Source organism: Microplitis demolitor, chromosome 3, assembly GCF_026212275.2.
Source record: "Microplitis demolitor isolate Queensland-Clemson2020A chromosome 3, iyMicDemo2.1a, whole genome shotgun sequence".
NCBI lineage: Eukaryota > Metazoa > Arthropoda > Insecta > Hymenoptera > Braconidae > Microplitis > Microplitis demolitor.
The window spans coordinates 3001660-3029028 of NC_068547.1; the positions used below are offsets into that span (position 1 = coordinate 3001660).

At 34.6% G+C, this 27369-nt stretch overlaps 7 protein-coding genes across 10 annotated transcripts in view; 3 read left to right on the forward strand and 4 right to left on the reverse strand.

Moving 5' to 3' along the window:
• Window positions 1–1318: 1318 nt before the first annotated feature.
• LOC103576569 (sodium-independent sulfate anion transporter) lies at window positions 1319–5968 on the reverse strand. The gene is made up of 8 exons (XM_008556850.3): window positions 5524–5968; window positions 4010–4648; window positions 3740–3935; window positions 3441–3661; window positions 2801–3365; window positions 2501–2727; window positions 2099–2435; window positions 1319–1748 (listed from the first exon to the last, which is right to left on the reverse strand). The coding sequence occupies exons 2-8, from the start codon at window positions 4220–4222 to the stop codon at window positions 1585–1587; spliced, it is 1923 nt and encodes a 640-aa protein (XP_008555072.1). The 5' UTR covers window positions 4223–4648; window positions 5524–5968; the 3' UTR covers window positions 1319–1584.
• A 145-nt stretch (window positions 5969–6113) lies between these two features.
• LOC103576572 (gamma-tubulin complex component 6) lies at window positions 6114–11260 on the forward strand. 2 transcript variants are annotated; one of them, XM_008556853.3, is made up of 9 exons: window positions 6114–6233; window positions 6311–6554; window positions 6609–6814; window positions 6877–7090; window positions 7162–7199; window positions 7260–10109; window positions 10180–10389; window positions 10733–10905; window positions 10978–11260. In XM_008556853.3, exons 2-9 carry the CDS (start codon window positions 6362–6364, stop codon window positions 11258–11260), a joined length of 4167 nt encoding a protein of 1388 aa, XP_008555075.1. In that variant the 5' UTR covers window positions 6114–6233; window positions 6311–6361. The 2 variants fall into 2 exon arrangements, with proteins under 2 accessions (XP_008555075.1, XP_008555077.1); XM_008556855.3 differs by having other exon boundaries at window positions 6352–6554.
• A 115-nt stretch (window positions 11261–11375) lies between these two features.
• LOC103576571 (activating signal cointegrator 1 complex subunit 3) lies at window positions 11376–18169 on the reverse strand. The gene is made up of 4 exons (XM_008556851.2): window positions 17956–18169; window positions 17779–17870; window positions 11621–17716; window positions 11376–11547 (listed from the first exon to the last, which is right to left on the reverse strand). Exons 1-4 carry the CDS (start codon window positions 18084–18086, stop codon window positions 11462–11464), a joined length of 6405 nt encoding a protein of 2134 aa, XP_008555073.1. The 5' UTR covers window positions 18087–18169; the 3' UTR covers window positions 11376–11461.
• A 1096-nt stretch (window positions 18170–19265) lies between these two features.
• On the forward strand, window positions 19266–20522 carry LOC103576574 (superoxide dismutase [Cu-Zn]). Its single transcript, XM_008556858.3, has 4 exons — window positions 19266–19629; window positions 19750–19846; window positions 20010–20197; window positions 20274–20522. Exons 1-4 carry the CDS (start codon window positions 19567–19569, stop codon window positions 20379–20381), a joined length of 456 nt encoding a protein of 151 aa, XP_008555080.1. The 5' UTR covers window positions 19266–19566; the 3' UTR covers window positions 20382–20522.
• On the reverse strand, window positions 20359–21900 carry LOC103576573 (uncharacterized). The gene is made up of 4 exons (XM_008556857.3): window positions 21545–21900; window positions 21364–21470; window positions 21094–21299; window positions 20359–20987 (listed from the first exon to the last, which is right to left on the reverse strand). Exons 1-4 carry the CDS (start codon window positions 21709–21711, stop codon window positions 20649–20651), a joined length of 819 nt encoding a protein of 272 aa, XP_008555079.1. The 5' UTR covers window positions 21712–21900; the 3' UTR covers window positions 20359–20648.
• Window positions 21901–22449: 549 nt separating this feature from the next.
• On the forward strand, window positions 22450–24230 carry LOC103576575 (uncharacterized). 2 transcript variants are annotated; one of them, XM_008556860.3, is made up of 5 exons: window positions 22450–22531; window positions 22601–22769; window positions 22881–22938; window positions 23015–23281; window positions 23613–24230. In XM_008556860.3, the coding sequence occupies exons 2-5, from the start codon at window positions 22681–22683 to the stop codon at window positions 23976–23978; spliced, it is 780 nt and encodes a 259-aa protein (XP_008555082.1). In that variant the 5' UTR covers window positions 22450–22531; window positions 22601–22680; the 3' UTR covers window positions 23979–24230. The 2 variants fall into 2 exon arrangements, with proteins under 2 accessions (XP_008555082.1, XP_008555081.1); XM_008556859.3 differs by having other exon boundaries at window positions 22459–22769.
• A 1848-nt stretch (window positions 24231–26078) lies between these two features.
• LOC103576576 (circadian locomoter output cycles protein kaput) overlaps window positions 26079–27369 on the reverse strand; it is a 106709-nt gene continuing 105418 nt past the window's right edge. For both annotated transcript variants that reach the window (XM_008556862.2, XM_008556861.3), the window contains one exon: window positions 26079–26837. In XM_008556862.2, the coding sequence (XP_008555084.1) occupies window positions 26570–26837 (268 nt within the window). In that variant the 3' untranslated portion in view covers window positions 26079–26569. The remainder of the gene's footprint in view (window positions 26838–27369) is intronic.

The following is a 27369-nucleotide window of genomic DNA, read 5'->3' on the forward strand; positions in this document are numbered from 1 at the left end:
GATAAAAATATGAATTATTATATTAGTGATATGATTGGATATATTATTTAGAATTTAATGTTTCGATTGTTGTTTAATGAACACGAATCATGAGAACACAAATTCTCGATAGCAATTCTTTGGTGCATTAAATTTAAATTAAAATTGCAATAAACTAGTTTTAAGTATAAGTATTTAAGTACTTTCACTTAGTGGTCCAATTGATTGTCATTACTAAAACTAATTACTATAATTACTAATTGCTAGTATAAATTATGTGGATTTTTTTTTGGAATCAGTTGATTGTGAGAAAACAGTTGAATTGGCCATTGAATTCTTTAGCTCTTTTAGCTTTGCCTGTTGATTGTTGGTGTAAGGGAAGTAATTGAGATGTAATTCAATTAACTTCTTAAATTGTTCCTTGGCAAGCTCAGTTCTGTTATTAATTACGTCTAATCCGGCGTCCAATTTATCAAGACTGCGACTCACGTTCATTATCATTAGAAGAATACGTTCATTTTTTTTTCCCCTGCCGACAAAGTTTACTATCAAAACACAAACCGTGAGAATTAACACAATTACGAGACATTTTTGTAGGAAACCCAGCATAATAATTATTAATAATTTTTTCATTGACATATTAATTCAATATAAATAAATATAATCTTCTTTCTCCATTTTCTTATTTTTATTTTAGTGATATTCACTAACTGGACACAAAACGTACGTCAAAAACAATTGATACTTTAAAATGACACTTGACTGCTGAAGAATTCAAGTAACGCCCACGCGATTGGCTTTAAATATTTCAAACGTCGTTCTTGATCTAGAAACGACACTTATGACAAAACTAAATTTTGATGTTTTACCGAGTTTCCACATGTCGTTATTATGAACCAGACGACGTGGATAATTTCAAAAAATAATAAATTAATAATCGATTCCGAGGATCGACGTGTTCCCATTGGCCGCCGATGCTGGTAAACATTTTTTATTGGGTTCTTATCAGTTGCGATTAAACGTAATAGTGAAAAAACAAAAAATTAATATCGTAACTTGGCTCGGCTGCTTCACCGTTAACTTGATAACTGGTCGTCCACGTGTGGCTGCGTAGGTGGAACCGTCTGCGTTCATTTCCACCCTGTTATTATATATATGTTATATATTATATCTCGCATGCTTTTAGCTCCGAATCAATAAACGCTCTAACGAAATCTCTCATGCGCTATCTCTCGGGATAATCGGGATTCTTGAAGATGCTTTAATTTAATTAACGATTATTCAAATTTTATTATTTTTTTTTAATAATAATAATAACAATTATAATCAGTTGATAAAATATTCATGATAAGATCATGATTTAAATATTTTACGTATATAAAGTGTTGATTTGCAATCAGAATGCATTGACAGTAATTGTTTTTACAGTATATAGTTGACCTATTAATTAAATACTGATCAGGTATGAATTTATGTCGTCATTGATGTTGATGATGTTCCATTACTCTGTGTAATATAAAGGTAATGATGATCCTCAGTGAGAGCAAGACTTGGTAATGGCCGTATAAAAGTTTTAGTATTCAAAATAAAGTACTGAAGGGGATTTCAGCTGGCGGTGGCCAAAGTCGGTAACAAAGCCGCCCTCACCTCATTGAGCTCGTGGTAATTCGTGTGGGTCGCTCGGTGAATCAATTCGACACTTGAATTCGAGGAAGCTTCACATGAGAGCTCTCGTCTTATCGTGCCGGATAAAGCTCGTGGCGTTTTGTCTGGAGATAAAATTAGCGGCAATTAAAATTAATAAGCTACTAAGTTAGTAAGAATAAGGGCCGTTCATAAAATACGTTTGCACTTATGGTGGGGGAGTCGCTTACTGAGACAAGGGGGGTCAGAAGGTCTAAGGAAACGTATCCTTCGCAGCACATCAAATAATTTAGCAAATTTTTCTCTCGGTTTTTAAAATTAAAGTTTTATTATTGCAAATAAAAATTTTTTTACTATGTCGCGGAAAATTTGACAGCGTGACGAAGGGGGGAGGTGTAGACAGGAAAAATTTTACATGTATTGAATGGCCCTTAAGAAAAAAAGGATAATTAAGTCGGGTATTCATTTAATTTACCTTGGCTACGATATAGCAAGTATGATAATTCTTCTTGAGTTGAGACATGCTGGAAATCTTCACCGCAAGCTCCGCGAAGGACAGCAACGACATCCGAACGGGGATTGAAGAAATAAAGACCCTGTTTACGGGTATTAAATTCCCCAATTAACGCGGCAATTCCTTTGGCAGCAGTAAAGTCTGCTCCTAACACGTATCTGCAATCGACGACAACTGGAAGTTGACTCGAACCTTCACGTATTCCTGCATGATCAACAAACTGCTTGATAAAGTCCACTGCAGGGAAATACAGACTGTTTCCGGGAATCACCAACAGATAATCCGTTCCTGACTCCGTCTATTTAATTTATTTTAATATTTTAATTATTGTTGACTGAAAATAATGATTTTAGTCAAACTTACGACACATTTTTCTACATGAATTGTTGGACGAGCTGATGGATACAGTAAAAACATAAGATTTATTCCTACTCCAACTAAAATTCCATATTCAACTCCGATTACAAGGCACAGGAAGAAAGTTGCGAACATCGGAATCAAGTCTTTTTTACTTGACTTCCACATCAGCTTTACAACTTCATATTCTATCATGTATATCACCGCAGAAATAATTACAGCAGCCAATGATGCTGTGATAAAATTCAATATAATGAGTAGTTAAAAACAAAGCCAAGTAAAAAAAATTATTCTGACGAAACAAACCTTTGGGAATAAAATAAAAGTACGGAGTAAGAAGGCTGAGAGCTAAAATAATCAAAAGACCGGTATAGAGTCCAGACATTGGAGTCTTGACGCCGCTGGCATGATTGACAGCGGACCTGCTGAAGGAACCAGTTACCGGCATTGCGCTAGCACATGAGCCCAGAACGTTGCACAACCCGAGAGTCAGGAGTTCTTGCGTTGCATCGACACTGGCCCCGTTGGCAAAGGCTTTGGCGATGGCGACGTTGCCAAGGACACCGATTATTGGTACGAGAAAAATAGCTGGACCCAGTTCGGTGCACATGTCGATAAAATTTAAATTTTGGTCATTCATCCGTGTGGAAAACGGCGGCAAACTGAAGGACGGCAGGCCTGATTTAACGGGCCCAGTGAGTACAAACGGCGATCCAGATTCTAAAGAACTCATTTTATAAGCTATTGTTGAACAAATAACAACTACAATAGCATTCCTCGCCGTAGATACTAGCCAGATTATTTTAGCGAGAATTTTCCTTTCTCTCGTTGGTTTTTCTACCCTCGAGCACCATTTAATGTCTTTCATTTTCTAAAAAAAATACATCATTTATTAAATAAATAACATTGATATTATTAATTGTACATATTTTTATATTTAACACACCCTCAGTAGCAAAAGAAAAAATATACAAATGAAACTCATCCCAGCATCCCACGGATTGGTATCACCAATATTTTGAATTACTTTGCTAAGAGTATCAATAAATCCCGAAGATGTTATTTTTAATCCAAGAATTCCTTTCAGCTGAGACGCGACAATAATTACTGAGGTAGCGGATGTGAACCCAACCGTCACCGGTATCGATATAAAATCAATCAGCACATCTAGAGTAACAGTAAATAAATAAATAAATAAATAAATAAATATGAGAGACCATCAGTAGTTACCAAGTTCATACCTACCGAGATGAAGACACGCCATCACGAGTTGCAGACACCCAGCTAAAAATGCCAGAAGTACCGCAAAGTCTGCGCTCTTTCCTTGGACATACTCGTGAGTCATGATAGCCATCAGAGCCGTCGGGCCTATGGTGATGTCTTTGCAGGATCCAAAGATCACATAAACTATTGCTCCCATGAACGCTGAATATAATCCATACTACAAATAAAAAAAATAATTTATTATAAAATTAAAAACATATCTTTGGTTTAGTTTATTAGTAGACATTTTACCTGAGGTTCAAGTCCTGCTAGTGTAGCATACGCTAGTCCTTGAGGCATGACCGTAAGCCCAACAGTTATTCCCGCAATAGCGTCGCTGATGGCTTTCTCAGAGTCATACTTGGGTAACCAGGACAATATTGGTACACGTTTTAATAAAAGTTTTTTAAATTTTTCGCGGTTCATCTTGGGTTGCTCTTCGAGTTTGTGAGCAGCAGGCATCATGGTAATTCAATGTTAGTGAAATCAACTTGATTGAATTCAATCTCGTTGATGACTGCGCTGTTTCTTTATTATTGCTATAGTTATTATTATTATTACAAGTCTTATTCTTCTGACTGGTTGATTCGTAAATTCAAATGATGAACCAAAGTGGACAATCGAGACAATGGTCAATGTGATCTTCAACTGGCAATTTCACCAGACCAAACTATCAAAGGCTATTTAAATCTATTGCGCTCGCGCCATAGAACGCACTGAAAGCTTTGTAAAATGTACATCGTCATTTTATATTCTACAAGACACGATCATACAATCCAGGGTAACTCAGCCACGAAAAGATGACGATAAAAAGTCACCAGCAGCCTTCAAACTCGGGTTTTTTTATCTTCTTCGCTGACCACTGCCGCGACTTGAGCCTGGGCACTGGCTCTGCAAGAAAATTTACAATATAAATTAAAAATAAATATCTATATAATTTTATGTTAATTAATTATTTGCCAGCGCATAATTTAGCAGTAAATCAGTTAATGACTAGTAATAATTATTAAATAAAACGACGGTAAACTTTTATGAGAAACAAGATCCGGCTCTTGAGGTCCCGGTCGGGTCATTGATCCCAAAAATCTGATACATTCCCACCAACCTGACCTGGATAAGAGTTGTCTCGTTGCATTTGCTAATTATATGACACATCTATATAAATTAATAACAATCTGTCATTTAATTACACCTTCATAATTATTATATTTCTTATCCGCTACTTGAATACTTCTCCAATTTTTTTATTTCCACCACAAGTAGGACAGACTTTTAATAAATCATTTTTTACTTACACTCAATATTTATATTTATATTATTATGTTGTTTAGATCACTTGAGTAATAAAATAAAATTTATTATAAAAAACCTTCGATTGTTTTTACAGCTCAACATTTATTGCATAACTACCAGTGCTATTGTAAAATAAATTTCACATTAGTAAGGTCACGTATCTTACCAGCACTAGGTCTTTACACTTAACTTTTAACTTTATCAATAAAAAATTAGTTTTACTTTAATTAATTAAACAAATATAAACTCCAAACAAATCTAAAATTGAAAACAAGTTATTATATATCTATTTAGCTCACGATAAAATTAACAACCGGTTTTCGTTATCTTGGACAACAATTTAGCATATCAACTAAAGCATGACTGCAATTATATGGTTTTTATTTTATAATACCACAATAATATGTGACACTTAATTTTTTACTCTTTTACAAACATATGTACTTATTAAATAAATGTATTGATGCACTTACCAGTTATATTTTCTGTTTTATTCAGCGGGAACGTTGGCTAAAGTTTACTGAACCAGACGGTGACGAAGACAGGGACAGGGATCAGATTTAATACGAATCACAATCACTAATAATGTAAGCGTAAACATACAAGGGTTGAATCGTAGTGTGTTGTCATGTGGTGGCCGACGATGACGATGGAATGTCTAACTCGATCCCTTGCCATTTTCAAGTAGCTCGTGGTTGTGGCTGTTGTTGATGTGCTTGAGGTAGTTGACATTTGTCTGAGTATTAAATACTAGCACATGTACTCACATGTAGACATCTTGACACACAAGCTGATTCTTCATATTCTCCCTTGATACTTGTTTTATATATGTATTTATATATACATATATACTATACATTTAATAATTATGTTTTGTTGCAGGCGAATTTTCATCGCGGGAATTCAAAAAAAATTATTTTCCCGGGTTTTTAGCTATGAGCGCATTTGGCGGGAAATTTAAATTTTTTAAATATTATAAATAGTGTAAAGTATAAAATAATCATTTGTAATTAGTTTAATTAGTTTATTGATGTTAATTATTATTTTTAAATCGTGTCTCGGAGGTGTTGGAGCTCTGGTGGCAGCAAACGGAAGTAAAATGAGAATCTTTGATTGGTCGATAAATTTTTTTGAACTCTGTAAGAATGTGCAGTAAAATAATTAGAGCAGTATGTGTGTGTAGGTATGGGTATATTTGTTTACAAATAATTGTTTATTGATATTTAGACCTGTCAAGTTATTTATTAAATTTGTAATTAGTTAGATATATTATATAAATATATAAATAAATATATAAATAGTTAGTAATAAATGACAGCGATGAATTCAAAAGAAGAAGGTTATGATTTTTTTGGTCTTGTCAACGATTTATGTCAGTCGATGATAAATAAATGTGATGATAAATGTCTTCGCGGGCGTAATTCTAATCAAATTGTTACCAAATTACGTTCGATTGCTTTTGAAATTCTGCTTAAGAGACACCCAGAGTCTTATGATATCAATGGTAAGTTTTTTTGCTAAATATTTTTTCTTTTATTACAAACGTCTTTTTCTCCAGATAATGAAAGTGAAGAAGATCCAGTTCTTGAATTGTTCAAGTATTCGTTTGTGTTAAAATCAACTCTAGGACAGTCTTCCAAAGCTGATAAATTGGAGAGCGTGTTAGATGAATTACTCAGTGATGATGACAGCGAATCAGTTAAATCAATTCTTTTTTTCTTGCATTATTTACAAAACTATCAGTCCTGTGATGACGATGATCTGGTAATTTATTTATTATTTATTTGAATTATTTTTACTTTATTAATTATTTATTTTTTTAATAGGAAATATTCCATTTTGGTGATCGAAATCCTACGTCAGAAATTAGTCAGAAAAATAATGAAGTACCTCATTACCAAATTTATCCATTGTCAGCATTTATATTACCTCATAAATTAAACCAGTTGATTGATATTAATAGTCATGAGTTCACTCAAGTCAATATCAAGGCTCCAGTAAGTTTTTCATCTCAACTTCAAATAGAAATCGCTAAAAATGGTAACCAAAATTAATTTAAATCCTGACTTTGTATCTAAGCTCTGATATTAATCATAAAATTTTAATTACAGAGACTTCTAAATTATCTCTGTATTCTCTCGACAGCATAGTAAGTATATTAAAAAACTTAAATCCCATAAATGTATTAATTAAATAAAATATTATTCAGAAACCACGGGGACCTACAGAAGAAAAATATTTAAATTATGAAAGCACAGCAGTAGAATCTCTGTGGAACCGTGAATACGAAGACGAATGCGAGAGTGTGGTGTCATTTAAATCATCACCGTCAATAGAATCCATTGAGTTACTGCCTGATACCTACGAAGAATCTGAAGACACTGACTGCTACTCATGGGAAACTCTGGGACAGTTGAAACCTGGTCGGCAACGTGCGTACGCCCTGGAGTCAGACGCTGCGATCCAACATCTTCAGAACCTGCGTAATATTTCGATCAACGGCAGCGAAAAAAGCTCTTCCAGTAGACCAAATGTCATTAGTATGAAAGAATTTATAGAGAACATCAAATTAGTTTTGCTGGGATTCGACTCCAGCTGCTATGTATGGGACAGTAAAATAGGATTTTTTTTTAACATCAACACTGTGGTCACTGGACTGGGTAAGGAAGCGCTGGAGAGCATATCGTCGGAAATAACTCACTGGGCGACGTGTTTCAAACTCCTGGTGCTGCTTGTAAGGCCTAATATTGATACCGGAAGGTACAGGCAAGACGGTCTAATTTTCCAGGCGATGTGTAATAGCGTTAATGATGTGTTGATTCATTACCAAGCATCTGTTTTACAAATATTTAATGATGATTCAATTAAGTTATTAGATTTGTTAAATCGTTTACGTTACGTTGGCTGTTTAATTAGCGAACTCGCACGACTGTGTCGCTGCGAAAATGTTATACAGACGACATTAGCTGAAGGTACTGGTATTCTTACCCACATTTATGACCAGGTTACTAAAATAACAAAACCTGATGTCGCTCTGGTATTTTATTCAGTATTAAAATCTTGTTGTGAAATTTACTTTGAGTTGATGGAAAAGTGGATATTCGAGGGTATATTTGATGAAAAGTATGGAGAGTTTATGATATTTGTCAGAGATAAATATATACGTAATCGCGGCCATAAATTTTGGACAAAATGTTTTGGTATAAGCAAAGAATTGGTACCGGGATTTTTAAATAATCTTACGGACTCAATTCTACAGTGCGGCAAAGCCGTGAGATTATTGAAAATTTGTGACCCTAAAAATCCGCTTTGTAATTTTTTCTTGACTGCAAGGCCTAAAGTAAAAGTGTGTTTGAGTGTCAATATGTTGTCGGAGCAAGAAGAAATATGTCAGCGATATATGGCTAAAGGTATCGAAATATTGGGACCCAATGTAACATTGAGTTCAGCTTTGAAAGAGTTGAAGACGATTGATAAAGACAAAGCTGAGCACGTTATAGCCGCTCAGCAGGAAACGTTGTCGAGAATAAAGAAGAGTCAGGAAGAAGCTAAACTGCTTATTATTAAGAATAAACGCGAGTTGTTTGCTGATCAAAAGAAACAGGTGGAAGACGCGGTTTCGCGAAGAGAAAAAGCCAGAGAAGCTGATCTGCTTGAAGATAAATTGCTGAGGGAAATACAAATTGCTGAGGATGAAAAAATTGAAAGTCAGCGGCTTGCTGACATTAAAATTACAATTGAGTATTACAAAGACTTGGCCGAGGAAGCTGAGAAGCAGCGATTGAGAGCGGGTTGGAGAAGCCGGAGGATGGAATTATTCGACGAACGTGTGAGTGCTATTATTTTAGCGCGTCAAGAAGAAATCACTCCGATAGATGAAGTTACTGATAAGTCTCTCAGTGTCTTGATTAAATTAGCGACAGAAGAAAGTAATGTCCCAGTTTCCGTTGATTCAAATTCTTTAGACAATCAATTGCCGAGTTCTGATAATGTTCCTGTTAGTATTAGTGACGAAAATTGCAATGAGAAAAATTCCGAACAAGAGAAAGAGACTAAACCAGAAGAAATAACCCGAGCAAGTCGACCGACGGTACTGGACGTCAAAGGAGACGCCAAGATAGAATCAATTCTTGATGAAATTGCGGAGAATCGTTCATTTAAACGCACAAAATTTTCTTTCAATACAAATACTATAAGTAATGATATTATCAACAATCCACAAACTACATTAAAGAATGATAATGTAAATATAACTTTTATTGATAAGGAAGGTAATGAAAATAAAATGGTTGATACTGACAACGATGATAATAAAAATGATCAGGTGGGGGATAAAAATTCGGAGACTTGTAAAAATTCAAATCAGGTGGAGAGTAATGTCGTGGATGCTCCTCCTCACTATTCCAATAACGCGAACGAAATAAATGATGCGACTCCGATGTCATGTACGACAGACAGTTACGTTCCTTCGGCAATGAGTAACTCGATTTTGTACAATTGCACAGAGGCTGGGTCAATTGCCGAGTCTAAAAATGACTATGAAACACCCACTAGTCCCGGCGAGTGTTTGACACGAGCCGACAAACGGGAATACTCAATAGACAACATTTTTTCGCGGTCAAGTAGCCAATTTTTCAGCGCACTAGGATTTTTGAGTACGCCGCCGGTACTTAAGTCCTCACTTTCTCAAGCTGATGTCGAGATGATCGACAATACGTCGCTGCAAGTTTATCTAGAGAAGTCAGTTTTTATTCCTCTGAGAGTCCAAAGTCGTCTGGCGAATTCGGCGATTGTTAAATGCTTACTACATGATCATAAAATATTGTCGCACTTGCACAGTTTAAGAAGTTTCTTCTTCCTTCTAAACGGAGAGTTCGCTAAAAATCTTACGGGCCCACTTTACACAAAATTCCACCAAGTCGCGACTCCGGACAAGCTATTCAATTCGGCGACTTTGACCAGCTTGTTGAAGAACGCTCTGCACTTTTCTTTAAATAATTCTTACAAAAATTCCGAGCTCTTGAGCTTAACTGTCATGTCCCAGCCGTCTAGTATGAAGGTATTTAAATTTTTTTTTTAATTTATAAATGCTATTTAATATTGATTGTAAAGCGCGCTTATTATTCTAGGTACTGGACCCAGAAGCTTTGAATTGTCTTTGCCTTCATTACAAAGTTTCGTGGCCGCTGAATATTATTTTAGACGAAGCGGTGATGCAGCAGTACAGCAAAGTCTTTAGATTTCTAATTATGGTCGGTCGTGTACTCTGGGTACTTCAAGACGACTTTTGCATACTAAAAACTCAACGCAAAGCTACTTTATCATTTCAGTACCACCGGGTATTTAATTTAATTATTTATCATACTTTAAATTAATTTAAAAATTTGTCCACAAATTACCAGCCGTTTTTTTAAATTTAAAACCACAGCTCAATACTAAAAACTTTGAAGTTTCAAACTTTTAAAGTCTGACTTATTAAAGTCTTTAGTAATAAGTAATAACTGACATTTCAATATTACGATAATATTTATATGATTAGCAACAGATATTTTACCTGATACTTTTTGACTGAGATGTAAAGAGGAGTCACTTCACAAATCGGACCGAAATCAATAACTCCCTTTTTTTTTTAATTTTAAATTTTCATAGCGGGAGTTAAAAATAATTTTTTTTAATCCACAGTTGCAGTTATTCCGGCACGCAATGATGCAATTTATGACAGCACTCCATAATTATTTAACCTGCAGTGTCTTGCACTCAAGTTGCGCTGAATTTGAGAAAGAACTCGAGAATGCAATGACTCTTGACCAAATTTACAATATTCACGTTCGTTATATAAAAAAAATTTTATCAAGGTGGTTATTTTATTTATTATAATTATTAGAATTTTTTTAAACGACTATTGATTTGAATTTGAATTTTTTCAGGTGCATGATGACAAGGCGGGGAGAAAAGCTGCGGCAGTGTCTCTGCAACATTTTTCAAATAATATTAAAATTCCACAAGACTCTGCGGTCTCACGAGTGGGTCCACACGTCTCAGGGCTACGTACACCCTAGCTTCAATAAACTAGAGCAATACTACAAAGCGTTCTGCACCATGAGGTCATTTCCCGCGCAAGTTGTTGATAAATATTCAAACAACGGCTACGAGTTGCATCTCACCCGTTTCCTTGACGCTCTCAACATAAATCCACTCTTTAGTCTTTAACATCTGGAGTCTTAATATTTAAATATTAAATAATTAAGTGGATTACGTTGTATATTGTCTATTTCTTAGAGAAATAATTTATTTAGTGAGTTATATTCGCATTTATTTTAAAATACGTGTATAACAAAATTACAAAATTAAATAACTTTTTTAAATTTATAATTATTTACCATGTTAACGTACGATATACTGTTTCTAAATTCAGTTAATGTTAATGTTTATCTCGTATTGCTGATCCAGGCCCAAATAACAATCAGACATTAGGTAAAAGAATAATCTTGTTTTGCCTGGAATAAAAACTGATATTAATTATTCTATTTATTTATTTATTAATTAGTGTAAATATGAAAAAAAAATTACCTGGTAATTCTGGTGCTGTGAATTGTAACTGATGTGTCTTTCCATATGTTTGAATCGACGGTATCCTTTTCAAAGCCCAGAGTTCACTTCTCTCGTCACCCAGTACCGCGAACCAGCCTTCATCTTTACTTTTATGGAACGTCGTCGTAAATGATTTGATATTACCTGGGCTATTTTTCCTCTTCATCTCGATAAGAAGAGTGTAGACATGACCAGCATAAATATATATGCAGTCATCAGGTTTCATGGGCTTATCAATGACTTTGATTCCGTCGGTCTCATCAGTCAATTGTATTTTAAATTGAATATCAATGACCGGAAGTGTTTTGGCAACTTGATGGATGTCGCGTATTTGGCTCTCACTGAATTTTCTGTCAAAAACTTTAGCGAGTCGCGAATAGTTGCCAGCAAAAGCGCAGAACCCGGGTAAGGACTTGGGTGATTTGTCAAAGAGTGACAAGTCTTCTTTGTGAACATGCGGCAGAGTAGTGAGAGCTGATTCGTCAATCCAACGGGCTCTGATGATCATCTGCATCAACTGAATCATACGCAGAGTACTCGAGAGCCAGCCGTTCTCCGCCACAATGTCGATCATCGCTTGGAGAATTCTTATCGCTTGGTCTAAAATTGATTTCAAGTCGGTCGTGTAGTCCGTCGACGGCAGAGGTAGTCGTGAAAAATGAGCTTGGAAAAGTAAGAATGCTTTGGTATTAGGCGAGTCGAATGTTAATTTTTCACCGGGATAACGACATGACTTGGACAATTCTTCATTCAATAAATCTTCGTTGTGTCTGACGGGCAATTCGCTGTACTCGTGAGCGTCACATAAAATTTTAAGACACTCAACAAGCGTGAGATTATCTTTCAGCACTTTAGTGAACATTCCTACTGTCTGATGCGAGAGGTAATAAAATGAAGCTATTTTACCGTGAGCTAAAGCGTACAGAGACTGGAGTTCCTCATCAAAAGCTACGCATTGGCAGTCTATCAACACCTTCAGCGTACAATCAACGAGATTTGACAGATAAGAATTAATATCTAGGGTATCGAGACTCTCTAGATTGTAGTAACGGGGATTTTTCATCAGCCGTCGGAAGAAATAAGTCCAAGTAAGATAATCAAGGAACTGCTGTTTAGTTCCAATGGTTCCTGCGACAATTTCGGCGTTTATGTGGTCCGGAAGTACTTCCAGTAGATTTGATTCAACCGGGAACGGCTCGTATAAGAATTTTTTGTAAAAGTTTTTTTTTATATCGTGGACTAGAACCACAGCGACACCGGAGTCATCAAACTGCGGGCGACCGGCTCGTCCCATCATTTGTAGTACATCTGTAATCGGCATGTCAACATAACGTTTTACTTTTCCGTCGTAGTACTCAGTGCCTTTGATCACTACCAAGTGGGCGGGAAAGTTTACACCCCAAGCAAGAGTCGCAGTAGTGATCAGTACTTGGATTTTGTTATTGACAAATAATTCTTCAACTGTCTCACGATCTTTGTCCTGGAGGCCGGCATGATGGAGCCCAATACCAAACGCCAGTGTGAGCTTTAAATTGACGTCTTTTATATTCGTCAGTATGTTATCCATCTCTTGTTCAGGCATGTGTAGCCACTGCTTTGGATTATCTTCGGCTGCGAGATAAGCAATCAAATCCAGAGCAGTCAATCTTGTCTGCCGACGCGAAGAGACGAAGACGAGTGATGGGCTAGTGGGCGCATGCTGTCTGATAGCTTGGAATGTCGGGCGATTCATCGTAGCCATTCTAGGGCAGTAATGTTTCCCTGGAAACCCGCTGATGTGGACTTCCAGAGGCACTGGTCTTACTGACGGACGGAAATTATAGAGACCCATTTTTTTTATCCCCAACCAATTGGCGAGATCTACGGCATTCGCGAGTGCTGTTGATAACCCGATGATTCTCAAAGTTCTCTTGGTATGAGAGGCTATGAAATTAGTTCGAGAGACAATAACTTCTAGCACAGGTCCTCTGTCTTCTCCCAGCAGATGAATTTCGTCAATTATTATCAAAACAACTTCCCTGACGTAATTTCTCGTCTGCCAGCTACGACTTATTCCGTCCCATTTTTCCGGCGTCGTGACAATCACGTCAGCTTGAGCAATTTGTCGAATATCTGGAGATACGTCTCCAGTTAATTCGCAGACTTTTTTTCCTAACTTCTGCTCCAGTCTTATCTTCCAGTCACGCATTCGCTCTCTCACCAAAGCTTTCAGCGGCGCAATATAAACGACTTTTTGCTTAGGATAATTTTTAAAAACTCTAAACATTGCAATTTCAGCTGCTATCGTTTTACCAGATCCCGTTGGCGCTCCCAGGAGGACATTGCAGTCGGTATGATAAAGGCAGTGGAATATTTGCGTCTGGATCGGATTAAAATGTGTGAATTTGTAGAGACTTTGAAATGATTCATCTTTAAGTACAGTTACAGGAAGTGGCTGTAGTTCTAACAGATCTGTGTGCGGTGGGTACGTTTCTGGCAGGACAAGATTGTGAAGACCCAGTGATAAAACGTATTCACATCCTAGCCAACGATCACTGGTCGCTTTAATTAAATACTGAGCCGGGTGAGGTTCTTGAAGTGGAATAGTCATCACGATCTCTTGCTCGTCTCCACTGTAAGCCATCTTCTTGGTCAGGAGAAAGTACTCATGGTGATAAATAAAATTATTGTCCGTATCTTCAATCCATATCCAGAAAGCTTCTGAACTTTTACCATGCACGTGATCATTCCATCGAAACTCCGGTTGTATTCTCAATCGTATCCTCAGCACAGTCCTGGTGATCGGTTGGATACTCGCGTACATACTCAAGGCAGGGAATTCACTGCAACATTTTTTTACTAGGTCCGCAGACTTCTGGTTACGTAGCATATCTCCAATTTCACGAACATGCATCTCTTTTAGTTTATCAATTGTCAAATTACGCTGGTCTATTTTCTCAATGATGTCGTGACCCAGACAAAAGAACTGTCTCAAAGGTGTCACGTGGTCCCACTGCTGAGCTTCCAACATTTTAGCGAGATTCAATAATCTTCCGGCCATTATTGCATTGTTCTGTCTCAACATAACTTCAAACAGCGCTCGGCTGATACGAATCGCGTTCTGAATGATGTAAGCCTGGTCAGAGATCAGCGAGAAGGAAGACAATTTACCACGAGACAGGTAAGTCTGGACAAGAATATTAACTTTACCATGGACATTTTCAGTTCCGCCGTGAGCTACCAACTCACAGTAGTCTTTGGTCAAGTCGTCCAGCTCGTCCATCTCATCGTCGCGTACTTTTAGCTGCTCAAATTCTTGCGCACGTGTCAGCATACCCAAAATATCAGCTTCAGTCATTATTGGTTTTGACAATTCGTTGAATATTTCCACAGTATCGTACTTGAGATAGTAATGACTAGACGTACGGCCTAAATCCGTGGAATTAAGGTCACCTGTTCGTACATTATATCTTATCATACGCGCTTTGTCTAACGATTTAGCAGCCGTATCAATTAGTTCTTTACGTTTCTTATCTAAATTAGGATCCTCAATTACTTGCTGATAGAGCATCCCATAGGCCATGGGGTTGAGCCTCATTCTCACGTACAGATAAGTGTAGCTGAGCCATTCAACAGCTTCCTCGACGTTTGAAATAGTGCCTAGTGCTATCTCCGCATTCAAATTATCCGCGAGATAAGTGATGAAACTGCTTTCAATCGGGAACTGGTTGGTAAGCAGCGAGAGATAGTGCGACAATTTATTGTGCGCTGTTATTATAACTGCGTGACCGGAAGTGTCGAATTGCGGACGCCCAGCACGCCCAAATATTTGAAGTACATCCAGGATTCCCAGGTCAATAAACGATCCGTGCTTGGAGTCATATATTTCTGTTCCACGAATAATAACAGCGTGCGCGGGTAAATTGACACCCCAAGCGAGAGTTGATGTGCAAACCAACACTTTGATTGCCCCCTGTCCGAAAGCTTTTTCAACGAGATTTCTATCAGACCTCAGCATTCCCGCATGATGGACAGAGAATCCATAAGCGAAGAGCTCACCCAGATATTTATTTCGCGAGTTATTAAATGACCTCTGAGTCAACTTAGCGTTACTTGGGTCAGGTTTAAAAACATTTATCGTATCATTTTGTTGCGCCAACTCTTTTAGTTTTGTCGCTGTGCGAATAGTCGCGTTACGCGCGTGGACAAATACCATCACTTGGTGTCCTTTCTTCACCATGTCAACAACTTGATTGTAGCAAACAAGATCCATGTCGTGAATCTGCTGCATAGGCTGCCTGGCTTTGATCCCGATGAACGTTTGACTCAGCGGCACCGGCCGGAAACGGTGATCGAAGTAAAACAGTCCCTTGTAAGGGTTCACTCGCAAAAATCTAGCAACGTCCACATAATTCGGCAACGTAGCTGACAGACCCACGATCCTTATCATACTCTGCGACGACTCGACTTGACGAAGAGTTCGAGCTACAAGAGCTTCGACTACTGGACCTCGATCTCCGTGCAGCAGATGAACTTCATCGATAATCAGAAGCTTGACGATACTAGTCAGAGCAATGTCCCCAGTACCTTTGCGAGTTACGACGTCCCACTTCTCTGGAGTCGTCACAATCATCTGGGTCTGCTGGATCTCACGCTTGGTCAGTTGCATGTCTCCAGTAAGTTCTTTTACAGCGACACCAAGACTCGCTAGTCTTTTGTTGAAATTAGCAGTCATCTCAGCTGCGAGCGCTTTCATAGGCGCGATGTAAATTATTTTAAATTCATTTCTCTTCAGCACGCCATTGTCAATATGTAATTTTAACTGATGTATCACAGTCAGAAGAGCTACATTTGTTTTTCCTGCACCAGTTGGTGCACAGATCAACAAATTTTCATTACTATTATAAGCTGCATTAAATACAATACTCTGAATACGATTCAACGTGTTGATACCCTCGAATGCCATCTGCCCGATTTCGTCCAGCGATGATATTTTAACTGATTTGAAATTTAAATCTTCTAGGCTTGTTTTTGAAACGGGTATCGCAACTTCCTCGCACAAATTTGTATCTTTTCGTACAACATCTTCAGGGAGAATGAGCTTGTGACCCGACACAAAGCCCGTGGTGGTCTTTGACTTTAATTGACTATCAAATACATAAGGATAAGATTCTCTAGGAGCTGCAGAAGCAACAAAAGTCTTTTTAATTGTTGACAAAATTGGTGTTTGCATGGCTTGCAGTGCTTGCTGTCTTTTAGTTCTCAATGCAATCGTATCAATTTCGTCATCCGAGTCATCAGCAAACTCGCCGAATCTATTCGAGGCCTTAAGTAATTTTTTTTCTTCCTTGCGCACTTGCTTCAGAAGCTGCTTCTCCTTTTCCGACTGAACTATCACTTGACATCCGTACTGCGGGCGTTCTTGAGTCCTAGTGATTGATTTAGGAGCCTTCTGACTCGCAAATAATGGCAGGATTTTATCACGGTATTTGATAATGTACTCAATAAAGTCTATATGATCACATCCAAGTACGTCAAATAATTCAGCCTGTAAATTATTGTCATTTTTTAAATAATTTTCAATTAATTGGCCAAACTCCTCGAATGACATCTCACTAGAATATTGAGCATGACATTGACGCAATGAAGCTAGAAACTTTTTCCTATCAAACTCCCCTTCCTTGGCCGGTTCCTCGGACTTTGTGTAGATCATCGTAAAATCGTTGTAATCAAATTTAATGTCATTATTTGAATTTGTTTGCATCATATCGTGCAATGGTTTCAAATCATTGAACTTAGAAGCGGGTTTGTACTGGAATTCCGAGCTGAAAATATCAAACTCCCTAGACATAACATCATTAGACGGTTCATTTTTTAAATTATCGATAAAGTCAATGTCATCTTGACTCAACGCTGTTTGAATCATTGAAACAGCTTCAATAATACTGCGCGATAATTTAACATCTGCTTCACCCAGTAGCTCCTGCACTCGCTTTATATTTTTATCAATCATTATTATTCTCTCGTGTATCAAAATTTGCAGTATTTTAGTCGACAACTGATCTGCTACTGCTGATGATTCTGAACACAATTCATCTGAAAAAAGAAATAAAATTTATCATTCGGTCCAAGTAAACAAAAAAAAACTTCAAACATACTGCAGGATTTAGTAACCAGATGATGAATTTTAGACAAAAGAGACTGGATCTGCTGAGGTAAATGTTGACATATTTGTTTCCAGTCTGATTTTCTACAACAAACGAAATGTCATTACGTTGTACTGGTAATTATTTAAATTATATAAATTGTAAGCGAGTAAAATAAATTAAGGTTACTTGTCGGCAAGAGCAGCTTCGCTGGATCTTTTCTTGGCCAAATCATTGAATTCTTTTGCTGAATTTTTTTTGGAATAACTTATTGCTTTGTAAGCACGCAACGAGCGCGAATAACACGGCTGCTCAATCATATTTTTAAATAATTATTTACATAATATTTATTTAAATAATTCTTAATCTACTCCAGCCTCAGCCTACTCTACGAAATAGTGTGTTTCTGTTTCTATTTCTGACAGATAAATGTCAAGATGCAGAGGTTTTCTTTATCAACCTCAATGATGATGATCAGCGTACTTGAGTGCAATGTAACTGACAATTATCAATTTAAAAATTTTTGAATAAATAAATAAAATTTAAATCGAATAAAAATTCCAAAATCAGTACGCGCATTTTTTTAAATTTCATTATTTTCAATGGTAGCAGAATATGATAAAAAAATATTTAAAAAATAAAAAAAAAACACTTGAGTGTTTGAACAAACCTTGGTGGGGAAATAATATGCAGAAGGGTGTCCTAATACACTTGGAGATTTAATTTAAATTGCTCCAAGTGCATTGCAGCTAAAAAACGTCACTTAACTGCTATTTCCCACCAAACGATGCCAGATGATTTTGCTCAGGAACTTGGAAGTTATCAGCATCAGTAATTCGCAACATTTTACACTAGCACTGAACACTTAATGACACCACAGACACTTTGCACAATTTAAATTTTACAAACACTGCACATTTTAATTAAACAATTATTATGAGCAATTAATTTTATGGATAATTCTGCGAATTAACTGCAATACTGTCTTTCAATTTAAATGTAAAGAAGGATCTGGACTACTACTGCCGTTGTCGATGATACTGACTGCCGCTATTGGACCGCCAGTTGATACAAAATAATCGATTTTGCAATTAATCGATCGCTCTCACTGTAGCAAAAATTTGAACGTTGAATACAGTGGCACGCAGTAGCTCCATCTTGGCGCGAAATTTCAAAACTGAAATTTAATAATTTTATTAAAATTTGTGTTAATAATTATATTAATTAGACTAAAAAGTATACTTCAAGTTTTTTATTTTCATCAATAATTTATTAACTATTCTTATTACTTGCGCGGTAAATTTAGATATTTGAAAAATAACTTTTTAGAAATAGGAGAAAAATTGAAAATTATGAATCAAAATAAAATGACGGCAGAGTATGACAGATAATTACGGGAAGCTGAAGCTAAAACTTTGGCGCAGTTTTTTGAATTGTTAATTTGCAGCTGCGACGGCTGCACTGCGCAACTGCGTTTCACATCTCACGTGACATCAGTTAGTGTACTTCTGCTCTTCATTTTGCTGCTACATAACTATACGGTATACTGGTTACTGATTTTTTTTAGTTTCTAAAACCGCTAACCGCAATTGGACGCTTTTCTCATTGGTCAAAAAAAACAAAAAAATAAACATCTTAATTAATTCACAGCGTATTTCACACGGCACTAATAAACTTTATTTCGCCGTGAGTAGATAGTGATTCAGCAAAATAACTGATAATAAATAAGTTATTGCGTCGAAGAGTCTGTAATTGAACGTTCGAGAATTAAAACTAAAAACCGGTAATCGACATTTTAAAATGGTCAAAGCAGTCTGCGTATTACAGGGCGAAGTTGCCGGAACCCTTTGGTTCGAACAAGACGTAAGTTATATTTATTTATTTAATAATTATTCTATATATAAATATAAAGATGTCCATTTATTTGTCATGATTTCAAAAGTTTTAATGCCGGTCTTATTTGTTTTTTTGTTTCAATGACAGAGCGGCTCAAATCCCGTCAAGGTCACTGGAGAAGTAACTGGACTCAAGCCCGGTCTCCATGGTTTCCATATCCACGAGTTTGGGGACAATACCAATGGTAAATATACTTATATCTTTTATATAATTATTGACTAAGATATAATTAATGTAATGACAGGTCAATAATGCTTGCGTCACTCTGACATTGCAGTGATTTATAAATAATTTCTGCTACGAGTCGTGTCCTGATATATATTTATCAATAAAAATAATTATCTTAGGATGTACCAGTGCTGGACCGCACTTCAATCCGCTAGGAAAGGAACATGGTGGTCCTGAGGACAGCTCCAGACACGTTGGAGATCTTGGTAATGTCCAAGCTGGTGCAGATGGTGTTGCCAAGGTCAACATCACTGATAAAATGATCGCTCTTCAAGGAGATCATAATATCATTGGCAGAACTCTTGTGGTAATTAATTTTATTTAAATTTATTGCTGGTTTAAATTTTTTTGATGATTAATTACTATCTTGTGTCACGTATCAGGTTCATGCTGACCCTGATGACTTGGGCAAAGGTGGTCACGAGTTGTCAAAAACAACTGGCAACGCAGGAGCTCGTTTGGCTTGCGGAGTAATTGGAGTTACTAAATAAGAGGAATATATAATTCTTTAAAAAATAAATATGACCAAAATTTATGTGTAATCAGACATAACTCATTAAAAATATATTTAAATGAGTGTAATAAAAAATTGTAATTATCATTCCTGTTTAAATAAAAACCAATTACTCGTATATACAATTTTATTATTTATTTACACGATCCTTAAGTATTAAGTAAAGTAAAACAGTAAATAAATATTGGGATGCTGGAGATGGGTTTCAAAGAACGCGATTAAATAAAATAAAAATATTTAAAAATTATTTGTAACGCTCGTAGACGTTTCTGCTGTCGTATCCACCGCGGGATCTGCGAACGCTGGGCATGAGAGCTATCGGTTGTCTAGGAGGAGGTGCTACAGTCGTTCCTGAGAACAACATGAAGATGAGCCAGTACAGGCCACCGACGCAACGAGTTAAAAAATCATAGAGACCAAACAGTATTGGTGTCAATGCTTTCACCAGATTAGACAACTCGTGGGTTATTTTAATACTGAAGTCAGCGAAGTAGTAGAGAAAATTTGCGAGCAGGGTTATGAGACTCATCAATACTACGGCGATGAATTTCGTCGCTTCTACTAAATTGTGATACGTGAGGATCTAAAAAAAATGAATGAATTATAAATTGACTGGTAACAAGCTGGCGATCTGGTACTTGACCATTTCATGATCAGCTTCCTGCTAGATGATAAATAAATAAAATTACTTGATTTATATCAAATTCTTGATAATCTTCTTGTATAGTTGATCTTCTAGATGAATTATGAAATGACTTAAGAGATTTCAATTGAAGCTGTACAGTATTGTCATAAATTTTAACTGATTTTATTCTGAACCAATACTTGCCAAATGTAATTGACTCTAAGTCAACCCATAATTTGTAATCCTGTACTTCATCATCAATAATTGTTCCTAACAAATAAAAACATCAATTGAAAACTTGTAGATTGAAAATTTATCCTCAGTGAATACTTACTAGTAATACCGAGAGATTTGTCTCCATTAAGTTCTTTGTGTACGACATCGTAGAGTTGTTTCAAAATTCCCACGATCTCTTCATCTTTATCGACTACAACTATATCTCTGAAATTAAATTTTTATTATATAAACAATTATATTTATAAATATACACATTGGTATTTATATAGATAACGTACTTGTATATCGCTGACGGATGATTCTTAACCAATCGCCGCTCTAAATATTCCCCTACAAATATCGTGTTTGATTTTCTGATGATGCTCATTAATTTACTTTTCAAATTAATTGTCGTATCGCCGATACTTGAATTTGAGCTCATTGATGAATTGTATGACGAATTCATTATTATTATTCACGTAAAATATTAGTGAGTAATTATAATAATTAATATGTAAAATAACTTTTAGCTGTTATTGGTCATTTTTGGATTTTGTAAATTCAATATTATTATTTTGTCACGTAATCTGTCAGCGTAAGTTAATTAGTAACATTTCTTATCAAAGTACATATATATAATTATATCAGGTATTTATCGTGAATCATAATATGCACAATATATTGTTGATAAGTAAGAAAATGATTTTAGAAATCGTACATTTTAAAACGCGCCGCACCCGCGCTGCGCACAGTGAAAATTACCGCGAAATTTAAATCAGTAGTTAAATTTCAAAATTTAAATACTGATTTACTTGTCGCAATTATATTAATTACACTCAAAGTACACGTAGTTATTGCTGATTAGAGTTTTAAAAAATTTTTAGAGTTTATTACAGTGAATATAAATAAAAATATTCATATAAACTTAAATTTGAGTTTTTATTTTCCGCGGCAAAATCAACCTATTGCTTACGACATTAAAAATGCAGAGAGAATACTCGCTGCCCGTGGACTCTGAAAGAAAAGAAAAAATTTAGATAATATTTTATTTTCTCTTTAAAAATCAACTTATCAAGTCTTCTCTTTGAAAAATGGCTAGTAGTTTAATAATAACAACAAGTGATGCCGCCACATTATTATCCGAATATGCTGCCCTCAATTTACGCAGCTGATTTTCGAGGAATCATTTTTATTTACTCTTACTCTCACTTGCACCACTTCCACCTCTCACTTCTTTTGTTCAGTTTTCAGTTTACCCGTTTACTGCAGCAAGTTGTGTCTGTGTGGTAAATTGTCAATTCCATACATCAAATAATAACTTTTTTTAACATGATGAATATATTTGCTAATTTTAGTGACGTCATCTCATCGATCACTCATATTTATATTTAACACATACTGCTGTTGAGTAAATGAATTTATCTGTTGGTTAACGATGCCGAAGAGTAATAAAATAAAGAGAAATAAAGCAGCCGCTCGTTCAAAGCTTGTTAATAAAAAAAAGTCTACGACTTTACAATCCGGGTATTCATACATTTATTTATTTAATTAATTAATTAATTAATTAATTATTCAATCAGATATAATAGTTGCCTGGACGTTTTATGAATTTTAATTATTGTATTGATTTCCTAGAGTTATGTCAGAGAACAGACGGGAGTCAGTTGAACCTGATGAAATACCTGAGACACCTGTAAGTAACTGTCATAAAAATTTTAAATTAATTTATTGCTCGTAATTATTAATAGTAACAATGAATTTTTGAATAGAATAATGTGGATAAAAATTCATCTACGAGCAATGGCGGCTTTGTCGCAGATGAGCATGAGTTTAATTACGAGGATAATGAATTAGAGCAATTACATATCAACAGATTGTTTAATCATATTTGTTACTCTGAAGATGTTGTTTCCATGCTGCCGAATCGATCATGGGCTATCCATTGTACTGAGGAACCATTAAAACGTATTGTTGTCAGTGAAATTTCTATGGTTAATTTACATGGAAGAGGTTTTGAACCCTTTTATATTAAACAGGTAATTCAAGTTTTATTTAATTATTTAAATAGTTTAGGAAGATATTTTCTGTCAGTTGTGATTATGAAAATTATATGAACGTGACCCTAGGTAACAATTGGCAATTTTTTAAATTTTGGAATTAATAAATAAAATGCAAGATGAATATAAATTGAAAAGTACGCGGACTTTTTTAAATTTATTTATTGAAATATTTAAAATTTATGAGTTGTCTCATATTTTTTACATTCACACTCAAAATTTTTTCTGTTTAAAGTATTTTTAGAAAATATTTGCGTCTCATTTATTTACTCTAAAATTTTAGCTTTAATTGTAAGGATTTTTGTTACAGATCGTACTAGACGAAAAACTTAACTTCGAATTATTTTTAATAAACGCAAAGACTGTGTTAAAAGACAAACCTTGTTCAATAAGTAGTATATCTGATTTTGAGTCAGTGCTGGACTACGTGAGCAGTTTAAAACTGTGCGGGGGTGGTCCAGAGGTAACGAAATACAACAACGTAAGCCCTGAGTGCGCTTACAAAGATCCTTACAACAAGTGGAGACACAACTTGTGCACACTCGAGGTCCACGACTGCGACGTGTGTGAGGCATGTGTGTCTCTTGAGGAAATCCTTAAACGTCATTCCCAGCGAACAAAGTCGCCTCTGAAATCTCGCAACCACGTCGTCGTGGCCAAGAGGAAAAAAATTTAATTACCGTAATTTGAATGTTGCGTATAGTGATTTGTTAAAATAAAAATCTATTTTATATTTCAGATTAATATATTAGAATAGTCTTCGCTGATAAATGTTCAAAGATTTGATCTTTGGATTAATATTTTCATGAGTTCAGACAAAAAATCATAATATTGAAGTTAATCGACATCTTATAGTTTTTGGATTTTTTTCAAAAGATAAATTGTAAAAAAAAAAATATTTAAAAAAATTGCACCTATAGTTTTTTTAATTTTCTACATGTGCATATTTTTAGTTTTTTTTTTTTTCGTATCTGATTTGTTTGAAAAAAATTCTGAAAATTGTAAATCTTCTACTGACTTCAGAATCATAAAAAATTAAGTTTCTTAACTTTAAACTTCCAATAAATATTTAAAATATATTTTATAAGTGCGTTGTTTCTTTTGTATCATAAATGTAAATAAATAATAAACATTTAATTAGTTTATAATTAATAATCTATTTTATTAAATAGTTTTATTGAAATTAATTAATTACTATAAAATAATTATTGTTTCTATCATATTATAATTTATTTCATATAAACATTTCATACATTTTGTTAAAATTTATTTTTCAAGTTGTTTTAATTTCAGCGCTAAAATATTCTACTTACTCACATATTTAAAACATAAGAATTTATAATCGTCGAATTATTATTTTTTAAATTGTTTGGCATGATGATACATTTTGTTCATTTAAATATCGATATAAGTAAAACTTTAACCTCAAATAGGAAAATTTATTTTAATTACGAGAGTAATGATATGTCATTAGTCACTGAGTGACACGTCTAAGCATTTATTTATATTTTTTTTAAATTATTTATTAGTAATTAAATATTTTTTTTAAATTTATGCCGCAATGCTGGAAGGGATTGTACATTTAAAAGTAATGATAACTAGCTTTGAAATAAAAATATAATTTTTTCGAGACAATTCATACAGTACTGAGATCTCGATGCGTCGTAATTTTTTTTATTCCGACAATTGTTTTTTTTTTTTTTAATTAATTCGAATTTTTTTTTGTTGATAAATGTCACCTACAGTTAATATTAATTATAATAATTTTAAATTGAATATATAAATATACAATTAATATACATTTTATGCTCTCGTTATTAAAGTCTGATTTTAAATAAAAATCGTAAACTTTTTCACGAGCATACTACTAATTCGCATCATACATGGACTAGACTTGATTTCTTATTACTATTTTTTTTTTTTTTTTAATTAATTAATTAATTTATTTATATTTTTTTATGCAACATTGCAGTTGTTAGAAGAGTTTCAAAGATAACGAAAAGGTCGATGATAAAAATTTATTGCACTCAGTTGCAAAGTCAACTTTTTCTTACAGTACCCATATAATTTAAATTTAAATTTATATTTATAATTATAAATATTATAATTTTAGTAATGGACGATTTTTCTACAAATAAATTTTTTTTATAATTTATATTTTCATAAATTTTTACTCCAAATTATAATTCCTTTGGCTTTGCAAATGAGGACTATCAATAATTAATAATTATAATTATAATAATAGATATGGAAGGCTCACCTAGCTGCATTGAACACAAAAAAGACATTTGTATAAATAGTGTATAAATTAATTAAGTACAAAAAATTACAAACTTATTAACAAATAAAAACAAAATTAGTATTGGCAAGGCTGAGTTGTTCCAATCAATCAATCAATCAATTAAATAATTCAACAAAACAAACAATTTAAATGGAAAAAAAATTAAATAAAAATAAACAAATTCAACAATCCGCAGGCTACATAAATTTAATTAAATAATTAAATATATTAATTGAGAATTGAAACTAAAATTGATACAGCTTTTTTTACGTAATTTTCCTAACAAAATAATAATAATTAATAATTATTTGCTTTCACTCTAATAATAAATATTACAATATACATATATGTACGTCTCTGACGATTATTGTGTTTAAATAATCACACATATCACAGAATACGTATTTTTTTTCTGTAGAAAAATTATACAAGCATAATATATTGTACAGAATAATTATTTACGTTTTTTTTATTTTAAATTTAAACTGAGATTTCGTACATTTGTTACTTTAAATTAATTTTTACTTAAATTCATTTTCAATAACTTCATTACTTAAAATCAGTTGTAATTATAACTATCTCACAATCTCGCTACTTAACTAGCCTCTGTACAGAGTAAACTGCTTTTAAAAACAATAAATATCTTCATTTTTTGTGCAGCAGATAAAGTTTTAAATAGAGGCATAAATAAATTTTATTTTACAAAATTAAATTACCGCGAAATTTTAAAATATACAAAAAAAAAGAAACCGCGAACCAGTTGATCGGCAAGCGAAAATATTTAACATTAAATTATTAAATTAATGAATTTATTTATATTTATATATATTTATATTTATGTGTTATAATTAAAATTGAGTTTTCAGAGTTGATTGCTGACACGCGCTGACGTATGTCGAGTCAAATGAATGACTTTTTTTATTGCAATCCTCGAGGGGGATCAGGTATGAGGTGCTCGGCTTCCTACTGGTTGAGCAGGGTGTTGGTCACCTCAGAGATGGACAGCAGAGGACTCCCGGCGTCCGGTTTGGTATCTGAGAGGCAGCTGGCACTATTGTGGCAACTGATGAGGCTGCGTGATGAGACGGATGATACAATGCGTTGATGTTGATGTTGTTGTTGCTGTTGCTGTTGTTGTTGTTGTTGTTGGTGGTGGTGGTGTTGTTGTTGCTGTTGCTGTTGCTGTGTTCCTGGGGCATGTCCATGCCCGAGCCTGCTAAGTCCGTCCCCGTTCCCGCTGACGATGATGACGTGCTGCAACCAAAAGTACATTTTTTCTTGTGAACCTCAAAGTTTTCTTTAATTTTCGCTTACTCGTTAACCAGTAAAGTTATTTTTTTTAATCTAATAAGCTGAGTTGTTGATAGAAAGAGACAGCGGGTGAGAAAATAAAATTTTGAGTATGTAATTGAACGCAAACAGTCGAAAGAGTGCGGAATTAATTTTTTTTGTCTGATATGAAAGTCCTGAGTCTGCTGAAGCGATTGGTAGCTGTGGGCACAGTATTGTAGTCAGGACGTCAACGTAACTGTGTCCGGCGGTATCTCTGAATCAAAAAATCGAAGCACTGGCAAACATTAACGCGTCAAATTACACACGATACCGAATAGAAAACATTATTTTTTATTGTTAGAGCTATTACGGCGCAGTAAGACAAAATAAATGACATAGTTGGCGGTTTGTTTGCTAAACATCAGTAATTATTGTCGAGAAAAAATGAAAGATAAATAAAAAAAAGAGAGAAAGAGAAAATAAAAATAAAAAATAAACTGGTGAGGCAGCGGTG

Bases quoted from the DNA above. Each gene is read 5' to 3' on its own strand.
- LOC103576569 (XM_008556850.3), bottom strand. From the start codon at position 4,222: ATGATGCCTGCTGCTCACAAACTCGAAGAGCAACCCAAGATGAACCGC. The intron at 3,936-4,009 runs GTAAAATGTCTA...TTTTATTTGTAG, and splicing joins TAGCAGGACTTGAACCTCAG to TATGGATTATATTCAGCGTT. The intron at 1,749-2,098 runs GTAAATTAAATG...TTTTATCTCCAG, and splicing joins CTTGCTATATCGTAGCCAAG to ACAAAACGCCACGAGCTTTA.
- LOC103576572 (XM_008556853.3), top strand. From the start codon at position 6,362: ATGACAGCGATGAATTCAAAAGAAGAAGGTTATGATTTTTTTGGTCTT. The intron at 6,815-6,876 runs GTAATTTATTTA...TTTTTTTAATAG, and splicing joins CCTGTGATGACGATGATCTG to GAAATATTCCATTTTGGTGA. The intron at 10,390-10,732 runs GTATTTAATTTA...TTTAATCCACAG, and splicing joins TATCATTTCAGTACCACCGG to TTGCAGTTATTCCGGCACGC.
- LOC103576571 (XM_008556851.2), bottom strand. From the start codon at position 18,086: ATGATTGAGCAGCCGTGTTATTCGCGCTCGTTGCGTGCTTACAAAGCA. The intron at 17,871-17,955 runs GTAACCTTAATT...CGTTTGTTGTAG, and splicing joins GAAGCTGCTCTTGCCGACAA to AAAATCAGACTGGAAACAAA. The intron at 17,717-17,778 runs GTATGTTTGAAG...TTCTTTTTTCAG, and splicing joins TCTGGTTACTAAATCCTGCA to ATGAATTGTGTTCAGAATCA.
- LOC103576574 (XM_008556858.3), top strand. From the start codon at position 19,567: ATGGTCAAAGCAGTCTGCGTATTACAGGGCGAAGTTGCCGGAACCCTT. The intron at 19,630-19,749 runs GTAAGTTATATT...TTTCAATGACAG, and splicing joins CCCTTTGGTTCGAACAAGAC to AGCGGCTCAAATCCCGTCAA. The intron at 19,847-20,009 runs GTAAATATACTT...TAATTATCTTAG, and splicing joins GTTTGGGGACAATACCAATG to GATGTACCAGTGCTGGACCG.
- LOC103576573 (XM_008556857.3), bottom strand. From the start codon at position 21,711: ATGAATTCGTCATACAATTCATCAATGAGCTCAAATTCAAGTATCGGC. The intron at 21,300-21,363 runs GTAAGTATTCAC...TTTATTTGTTAG, and splicing joins CAAATCTCTCGGTATTACTA to GAACAATTATTGATGATGAA. The intron at 20,988-21,093 runs GTAATTTTATTT...CATTTTTTTTAG, and splicing joins AAGAATTTGATATAAATCAA to ATCCTCACGTATCACAATTT.
- LOC103576575 (XM_008556860.3), top strand. From the start codon at position 22,681: ATGCCGAAGAGTAATAAAATAAAGAGAAATAAAGCAGCCGCTCGTTCA. The intron at 22,770-22,880 runs GTATTCATACAT...TTGATTTCCTAG, and splicing joins TCTACGACTTTACAATCCGG to AGTTATGTCAGAGAACAGAC. The intron at 22,939-23,014 runs GTAAGTAACTGT...ATTTTTGAATAG, and splicing joins ATGAAATACCTGAGACACCT to AATAATGTGGATAAAAATTC.